The 10,000-nt window shown below is 34.5% G+C and overlaps 1 protein-coding gene across 1 annotated transcript in view; it reads left to right on the top strand.

The window, feature by feature from the left end:
* The first annotated feature begins 6,597 nt into the window (after window positions 1-6,597).
* Window positions 6,598-10,000, top strand: part of LOC144970954 (5-hydroxytryptamine receptor 1-like) — a 23,218-nt gene continuing 19,815 nt past the window's right edge. Inside the window, exon 1 of the mRNA XM_078911168.1 lies at window positions 6,598-6,905. Within this exon, the coding sequence (XP_078767294.1) occupies window positions 6,618-6,905 (288 nt within the window). The 5' untranslated portion in view covers window positions 6,598-6,617. The remainder of the gene's footprint in view (window positions 6,906-10,000) is intronic.

The raw sequence follows: 10,000 nt of genomic DNA, 5'->3' as shown, positions 1-10,000 counted from the left end.
AAAATACTTTTTTTAGCATATTTGCATGGAATGTCTTTGTTGTGTTGTTAATTTTAATCTCGTAATTAACATTAGATTTTACTGCTGTTATTTTGAATGGTCCTTTCCATGTAGCTAAAAGTTTACTCGAGTCATCGGGTAAGAGTATTAGTACTTTGTCACCAATCTCAAATTTTCTTGACTTGCTTTTTCGATCGGAGTATTCCTTGTATTTCTCTGCTTTTTTAGTGACGGATTCCTGTGCTAGCTTACATGTGTCCTCTATTCTGTCTTTCAGGTTTCTTACATATTCGTAAGCAAACATAATTTCGTTATTGTCCTCCTCATTCCCTTTACAAATGTCGGCTACTATATTGATCGGGCCGCGAGGTGATCGTCCATACATCAACTCAATGGGAGTAGCCTGTAGATTCTTGGGGTATTTCTCTATATGCAAATAGGATTGCTGGTAAGTATCTGTCCCAATCATCTGGTTTTTCTGCTGACACTTTTCTTAACATATTCTTTAGAGTGCCATTAAATCTTTCACAAAGACCATTTGCTTGGGGGTGGTAGGGAGTTGTGAATGAGTGTTGGATTCCATGAGTTTCATGGTTTCATGCATCATATGTGATGTAAATTGGGGTCCATTGTCCGACAGTATCTCATTTGGTATGCCTATTCTAGTAAAAATTGTCATCAATGTTTCAGCTATGTGATCCGATGTAGTTGATTTCAATGCTATCGCTTCTGGCCACCTGGTTGCGTAATCGACTAGTGTTAGTATGTGTGTATGGTTTCTATCTGATTTTGTTAAAGGGCCTATAATGTCAATTGCAACTTTTTGAAAAACTTTTTCAATAACTGGGGTTGTCTCTAATGGCAATCTCGGTATTCTGCCTTTTGCGACTCTTCTTTGGCATGTGTCACACGATTTCACATATTCTCGGACGTCTTTAGTAATTCCAGGCCATGTGAAATTCTCGGATATTCTCTTCAATGTGGAAGAGCTCCCAAGATGTCCAGAAGTTATTGAATCGTGCGCTATTCCAAGGATTTTGTTTCTGTAAATACTCGGCGTGACCAGTTGTTTAGCTATTTTGTTTCTTTTCCTATGTAACCTGAACAGAATATCTTTTTCAATGATGTATTCAACTTTTGATTTCGTCCCTTTGTTTGCGATATTGAAATATGATGTTAAAGTCGGGTCCTTTTTCTGTTCTTCGATGAACGTGTTCCTGTCAAATTGTTGTGGTTCTAGAGAAATAGTCATTGGCTTCTCTGTTGTCTTAGTCATCTTTCTTGTTTCTGCTAGACAAGCTGTTTCTTGGGTTAATGACCATTCTTTTACATCTTTTGGGTTGTCTTTTAAGACCTTTTATATTGCCAACAATAACATCAGCGACGGGGTTGGGAAGTATACAGCATTCCACTATTCCTGTATAGTATGGGGTTTCTATGTACACGTTAGCTGTTTCAAAGGTTTCGACTGTGCCACTGAATGTGATGCATTGTACCGTTTTTCCAGTTTTGTCTTCGTCATTGATCAAAGATGCTTTTATTCCTACTGTACTGCATCCTGTGTCTCTCAATATTTTGCAATCAGTTCCATTAGCTTTGCCTTCACAAAAAAATAGCGATCCTGATTTGTGAGTTTGTGTTAAAAGTGACATACCTTTCACGCAATACACATTTATATTTTCTCCTGACATTACTCGTGTCTGATTTTTTACACTTGTTTGGAGTGATGCATTTGCAGTTTCTTTTGGATATCCCACGATTTTGTAACATTTGTCTGCTGTGTGGCCTTTCATTCCACAATATGACATTATAATTATAGGTTTGTTGGTTTTCTTATACTCAGTATTATTGTCAGTGCTATTTCTTGTTTTGTTTTGATAGGGTCGGCTATGGTCTCTATTGAACTGTTTGTTCCATGGTTTGTTACTATGGTCATCCTGTTTCACTTGCGTGTTCCGAGTGATTGATCGGCTCGTTCTATTTGAGTACTGAACTTTAGGTGTACCTGGACTCTGAGCAGCAGCAGCGTAGTATGGTTCCTTCAATGTTCTGCTAAGGGGTGTCAATGGATGTGCGCTGTTAAAGTTTTCTGCGTAGATTTTAATTTGTCCAAGTTTTCTGGCTTTCTCTCTTTAAAGAATGCGACTAAATCTGGGTTGCAAGCTTGATAGATTCGATTCTTCAGCGTGAGATAGTAAAGGCCTGCAAAGTCGTCTTGTTTTACGTTTGCCAACTCAAGCCACCGATTTAGAAATTGAGTAATTCGGTTCACGATGTATTAAAGTCTTCTCCACTTTCCGGTTTTGCAGTGTGAAACCTTTCCTGGTAACCATCTTCCGTTAATCTAAATCTTTTTAGTAGAGCGTCTTTAATTTTTCCATAGTCATCTGCATCTTCAGTTGTTAAGGTATAGAAAACTTTTAGCGGTTCTCCAGATAAGCAGTTAATCAAGGCTGTGGCCCATTTGCTTTCTGGCCAACGATAACCTTTAGCCTGAACTTCGAATCGGTGTAAGAAGGATTCTAAACAGTCTGAGCGTTCATCGTATGTTGGCATGCGTGAAGTTTCACGAAAAATTCATCACTATTATTATGTTTTCTTTCATGACCGGTTTTTGTTTTTTCAATTTCCAGCATCATTTGGGTCCTTTTGGTTTCTTCTTCTGCTAAAGCTATTTGTCTTTTTAGTTCCCGTTCTTGGACTCTTTCTTCTCGTTCTTCTCTACGTATTCTTTCTTCATTTTCTTCTCTACGAATTCTTTCTTCATTTTCTTTCTACGAATTCTTTCTTCATTTTCTTCTCTACGAATTCTTTCTTCCTTTTCTTCTCTACGAATTCTTTCTTCATGTTCTTTTTCTTCTTTTACTTTCTCTTCGCACCATGAAAATATTCTTTCCTGGGGTATTTCTAAGTCCTTTGCAAGACTTAAGTATCTTTTATATGCTTCCATGTTGCAATAAATTAGTTACGATATTTTATATATATTATATTGACAGGATACTGTTACTGACTGTTTTATTTATTTACACTTACTGGAATGAACTGTTCTATTTTTAGAAATCTCTCTCTCTTATTTCAACTTATTATGTATGTTGAATTTGATGCCTTTTATCGTTATATCTTATAAAGCAATGTGTCAATACAATGCGGAGTTATTATGACTTGTGTCAATAACAATGTGTCAATCGCGTGTACTCTAAACTATGTTACTACGAAAAATGTATCACCAATGTGTGTGACTCGTCGTTAGTTTGTGTACAATTATTCGCAATGACGCTAATATACTAGAGTGTGATAACAATAATAGGATGCCAAAATAATCCCAAGTTATCTATCACTAAATATAACACGACGGCTATTAGACTCCTTTTATTATTATTTAGTTTTTAAAGACTCACTTTTCAGAACATAATATATAAGTGGTTTTCGGTAACAGTAATATGCCAAAAATGCATTTAAAACAAATCACTATGCAAAACAAATCACGATGTCTATAGTTACTATGTGATGCCCAACTCATGTAAAAGGGAATAATGAAGGATATATTTACCAACTCAGTTCGTGGCTGGGACCTCTCTCTTGTTCAATGGTTGTTCAACAATTGTAATTAGGCATTGAAGAGTGTTTAACAGTGATGTCTGAAATACAAAACAATAAAATATCGTAAGATTTACAATAGTTACAAAATGTGTTCACAACACTGAGTGATTGGATGATAGGTGAATGAATCGTTATGGAATGTAAACATATTGAAAACAATTCATGAATGAGGCAAACAACAAAATGAAATGAGTGATATAATAACAAAGTGGACAAGGAATGAATGAATGAATGAAAAACTGAGTGAATAGATGAATGAATGAATGGATAATGTATGAATGAAAGAATGAAGGGAGGAATAAATGTATGAATGATTGGATAAATGAGTGAATAAACGAATGAATGGATGAATGAATGAATGAATGAATAAATGAATGAACAATGAATGAATGAATAATTTATAAATGAATAAATGAATGAAGGAATGAATCAATAAAATGCTATTCAATTTGAATGAAAGAATGAATGGATAAATTGCTATTCCATTTAAATGAAGAAATGAAAAAGAAAAAAAAATTAATCCTGTAAATAGGGAGTTCAATTAAAATATGATCAAGTGGGGCAATTAAGAGTTTTACAATTTAAACTTTAAAGTTAGATGAAATAGATATAAGTAACTAAATAAATTCAATTCTTTATATGTGTCCCCTCCAAAATGTCATGGTCTCAAGTGAGTAAAGAGCTACTCGACTATGCATAAAGATCTGTGTAGAATGAGGCCCCAGAATTTACTAGTTACTATAAATGAAAAACAATTAACGATTTGTTTGCAATGAAATAAAAATAATGATGAAATTTAATTAAAAGAGATAAACGTGATCGTGGCAGTTACAAATAGAGATATGAATATTTTCGTAACTTATGATAATATGTCAGGTTCATAAGTTTAGATTTCCAGGCAGTTTGATGGGCTTGGTTATCCTTGATATACAATCACTCGTAAAGATCGGCAATGGTAAAATTACTTCAGTCCAATTGAGATTTGTGTCCTTATGAAGCTGCAGTTGGGTTGATTGAAGTATTTTAATAAGTCTGTTAATGGTAGATATAATATCTAAAAGTCAAAGATAAAATTTATTATATCGAATAGAGGATGTCCGGATAGATGTGAGAGAAATGATTAGAATGTAGACCAATCAAGTTTATAATAAATGGCTACGTGACAGAATGTAAAGAAAAGTATTACTAATAGAAATTAATTCGTAAGTAAAAGAAGAATCTAATATTGAGTAAATTATTAAGTCGAAAATAACGGATAGATGATACAAAAATAAAATATAAGATAATGTGAAACCTTACTGACAAGATTATAATATGTGATATGTAGACATGAGCAATAATAGAACATATTCGTATTAAATGCTTAATTGCAGATTGGTGGAAAGTCCAGAACAATATGTCAAGGAATGCAGAAATGCATGTTGTCATGCTATTTACATCTGAAAAAAAGTTTGTGATTCAGTTGGAATAAATATGGCAGTCCACAGCATTTTCTCTTGGTTAAAGCGATAGAAAGCAATATCATCTCACATGAAATCATAGAATGAAATTCATATGGAGCAAACGATGAACAATACCTATAATTACCATATTTCATTATTATATTCAATTGATTTATTTAACTGCTGCTATCAAATGAAAATTTGAAATTCAGATACCAATGTGTGAATAGATAGCTGGGTATAATATAATATGTAAATGTACAACTTATTCAGAGAGTACTAAGCACTTTTTACAGTGAAAACACAATGGACCTGGACCTTAGATACCACACGGTTGTTAAAACCGTTGTGTCAGGTCTCATAAATTTTATCAGGGGTTCATTGAAGACGAGATTACATTAATCGTGTTGATTAGCACCAAAAAATGAATCCTGGACTTAGTTACTTCGTAAAATCTGATGTGTCTTGTGAACTCATTTGATTACGTTTTTCTGTATTAACGTTTTGGTCACAATAGCCAATTCGAATAAACTCTGAAAAAATGATTGCCTCTTGATTTCGCTTTAAAGTCAATAAAACTATCTGATATAAAATACTTAAAAAAATAATTCCATCAATAGAGATAGCCTTCTTATCATTACTTAGGCAAAATTTAGAAAAGACACATTTTACATATAGTATATCATATGCATTACAAAATCCCACACGCTTCTTGTTATAAAGACATGATTACTGGCGTAATGAAAGAAATGAGCAAAAAAATAAATCAAAAGTAAGTAATAGAAAATAAGCAGAGAGGTATAGTTTTAATAATGACACAATCTAAAACCATAATGAGCTTAGTATCAGGCCCCTTTTTATCATTACCCTCAAAATTGATTGAACTGACAGGGTGTGTATAAAACTTTAACAAAACCCCACGACTCCACCCCCCCCCCCACACACACACACACAAACACAATACACACACCCCTACTTCCAACATAACATTTAGTCTTAATCTTTAAAACCGCTCATTAAACTGGCACAATATTTTTTAAAAGCCAGATTGTAAATAATACACATTCAGTTAAAACAAACTTGCCTGGTTATTATTGATCAGTTATTATAAAATAATCCTTCAGAGCAATATTATTTATAAACTCTGAGTCTAAATAGTCATTAACATATATTAGTCAGTATTTGGATAAGACGATTATCCATCAAAAAGTAACGTCTAACGGATCCAATTAACCCAGCAATCTTCCCCTCCCCCCCTAAAAATACTGGCAGATGGTCAAAGGGGTTTAATAAAACAAAAACTCAACTTAGCCAGGAAACATAATTATAAAGCCCATAAAATCCATCTTTTTAAAAATTGGAAATGATAATAAGCACCGTATTGAGATTCATTCAAATGGTTTTCGTTCATTCAAACATCCAAATATTATGTGATTTATTTGTTGAGCTATTCGAATTTCTTAGAATTTAATAATTGATTCATTTGCATCGATTTACTCATATATTTGTATGCCCTAATATACATTATTTTCTTTCTTTAAATCCAGTTAAACATTTCGTTCAACCGCTACAAAAATGTCAACAACTGCTAACCCAGACAACGTAACCAATGGGATAAGTATCCAATTTACCACTTTGCTAGGGTTTCCTGAACAAAATGGTAAATTGACTAACGACAGCAACATAATAACCACAAACGATTCCTCTTACCTACTCAACGGGAAATCAGATGAAGACCATCGGACGGCCATCAAGACTATCAAACTTATCGTCGCCTTCGTTGTTACCACTCTCATTATCGTCAACAATCTAATTAGCCTCATCGTTCTAAGGAAGATGAAAGACATGGGAAAGAGAATGAAGGTAAATAAACGGACAGATAGTGTAGTGATCTATTTCAAATCCCTCCTAACTTTCTCCGGATTTTAAATAACTCAATACATGTTTTCTCACAGTGTCGGCGCCCCATATTTTTATGGTTTTATATTATCTCAGCATAATTAAAGTTGCCATCTGCTGTAATTACAAAAACGCCCAAGTATGACACTGAACTGAAATAGATCAATACAGATGTTGTGAAATTTACACATATTATATATATATATAAAATATATATATATATATATATATATATATATATATATATATATATATATTGATTCGTGATTGTTATTAATTATTATTATCACTTGCTCTAAGCGAAGACACTTTAACCCATGAGACGATGCAAAAATTATTATTTTTTAAATTAAACTTGAAGACGTTTTTTTAAAAAAAGGGTGGGCTTTTATAGAGACCAACGTTCTATAAACGTGCTCAAAGCGCTTTAAAAATCGTCCCTGACCAACAAAACACGTGTTAGGCGATATTACATTTGTTTTCCGACAGAGACAAGGCTGTCAACAACCAGTTACTCATTTTACACATGAGTACGGTGAGATATTTTGAATATAGAGCCTTTTCCAAGGACTCAAACATGCGCCGAGCGAGGCTCGAACCCAGGACCTTCCGATCCGAAAGCAAGTGTCATACCATAGGATCACATAGCCGCAGAATTGAAAATTCTAAGGATACCTAAGTTTTTACGGGGAAAAAAATCTACACAGATTTCACTATTTTACCTACTTACATGATTCTGTTCCTTTCAAGGGATTGTCGGGGATGCAGAATGCACTTACAAGTCTTCTCCGGCTGGCCTTCCCATGGCTTTCTTCAGCAGCTCTTACATTGTCTGTCTTTTCAATTCTTGATGCTGTCAATCAACATACTCAGTTTCTGTTCTCTCTTTAAACACTTCGTCTTTTGAAAAATCAATAGAAATCAAATAAAAGATGCACAAATAAAAAATTGTCTCTCAGGAAAACCAACGAAACCAATCAACGAAAATCAGGAGATATTTTTACTTCATGAGGCTTGAGTATTGATGAGTATTCAACTTGATATCTTTATTAGAACCATCGATATGGCGTTTTGTAGAAGCCAAGCTGAGGAAACATAACATATTATGTGGGCTCAAAAAATGCGTTTGAGTTGGAAAAATAGACGACAGACATATTTTCAATATTTCGGCCTCGTGGTTCCTTGTTCCCCCTGTATCCCTGTTTCACTTCATGCGACTTTGACCGGGTTTTCCTAAACTGTTGCACAACATTGAATTATTTTTTAACGCTGCCTCTTGGCGTAGTGCGCCTAAGAGCGCGGGCATTATTATAACAGGAAAGAAGCAGCAATTTATGGCACTTGCACAGCTTTTTACTAGATTTGAAGATCCTTTTACTGATAAACAAAATGTTCCAAACACTTCTCTGCCGTCTGTCTGGATTTTTTTCTTAATAAGGTGGGGGGGGGGGGTATTGTTTTAGTTATTGGCCGAGGACGGGTTTTGAGCCCAAAACGGTCTGTGCTTTGGTACTTTGTTCTTTATATAAAGTGTTATTTTCGTTCTTGTTTCTAACTTTATCACCACAGCTCATCATCACTTAGCCTAAAGGCGATGTGCACGTATATGCAAGTCTGACATCCGAACCCACCTAATGGGCCTAGACAATATTTTGAAACAGCAGGTTGTCACTGGTTTTATGACATCAAATATAAATACATTTCCAACCACAACCGGACTAATGCTATTACAAACGGTCCCCACAGAAGTATAGCTTTAAATTATTAAACAAATCTGCTGATTTAATTAAATTATAACTTTATTTGAAAATATGAAAATGTCAAAATTAAAATGAAAGGTTTTGACATTCAAAACGTACCTATTCAGCAACATGTAAAGACATTACAATACACACAAACAAATCTTGTCTTGTTGTGGTCTCATGTTTGCTCTTCTGTTGTCTTGTGACAGCGTTGTTCTGACTATTCGTGAAGAAGGTGTGTAGCGTGGATACTTCTTCACTATGTACCGAACACGGCCCAACAAATATTGAGAGCAACCGTGCTTCTCAAATTTATTTTGCGTCCTAAACTTTGCTCTATCCTTTTGGATCGGGATAGAGATTTGACAGAATCAATTTTTAACGGGCACCTTTATATTATCACACCCTTTAATGGAGATGTGATACTACGACATAGGTCACTTTTTAATTTGTCACCGAACTGACCAGCATTTAATATTTTTATATCACAGTTTTGGTCTTCTCTCTGTGTTATATTTATTTTGTTACCGAACCGGCTAGTATAACACATATGCAAAATAACATATCTGCCTTGTCCGTTCTATGAGTTTTATTGATCTCTTTTAGATCGGACTGATATAGCATAAATTTGCCCTCTCTATGCAATGATTTTGTCACAGTACAGTAACCTGCACTATGCCTTGCTGGCCCCGAACGTTTTTCATACAATCAACCCTGCATTGTGCAAAGAATTGCAAGTGACGATTTGCTGCCTGCCATGGGTTTATATAACCATGGTGAGTAGCATTCATATGACGACTGAGAGGCGTTGTCAATACAAGAGAGCCTAGCAACAGGTTTGAAAAATAACAACGCATGGTCGCCTAAATCTAATATCCCATTGAGACTTAAGCTCGTTCCACAGTAAGGTGACACGGGTATAGAGGCTTTTAAGAGGCGTTTCATGACGGATTACTGTAAGTACATTTTCTCTCCATACTCTTGATCTTAGATAGATAAGTTTACTTTAAAAAAACATTAGTTAGTCTTCAATAGATACCCTTGATCTTACAAGTCGCGATCTTAGACGAAGAGCACAATATTATTCACCAAATTAACGTCAGAACTATCTCGTTGATAATCTCACATTTACACACTAGTACACGCACTTACACACCTACATACATACGCACATACATACGCACATACATACGCACACACACACACACACATACACACATACACACACAAAATAAAGCACAAGTTTCTCTAATTTTCTTCGACCCAAATGTATGAAATTATTAATTTAGTCTTTGTTTACTAATCAATTTACCCATA

Source organism: Berghia stephanieae, chromosome 4, assembly GCF_034508935.2.
Source record: "Berghia stephanieae isolate SIO BIC M18660-M18661 chromosome 4, UCSD_Bste_1.3, whole genome shotgun sequence".
Classification (NCBI taxonomy): Eukaryota; Metazoa; Mollusca; class Gastropoda; order Nudibranchia; family Aeolidiidae; genus Berghia; species Berghia stephanieae.
This window is presented reverse-complemented; position numbering and strand designations above follow the sequence as displayed.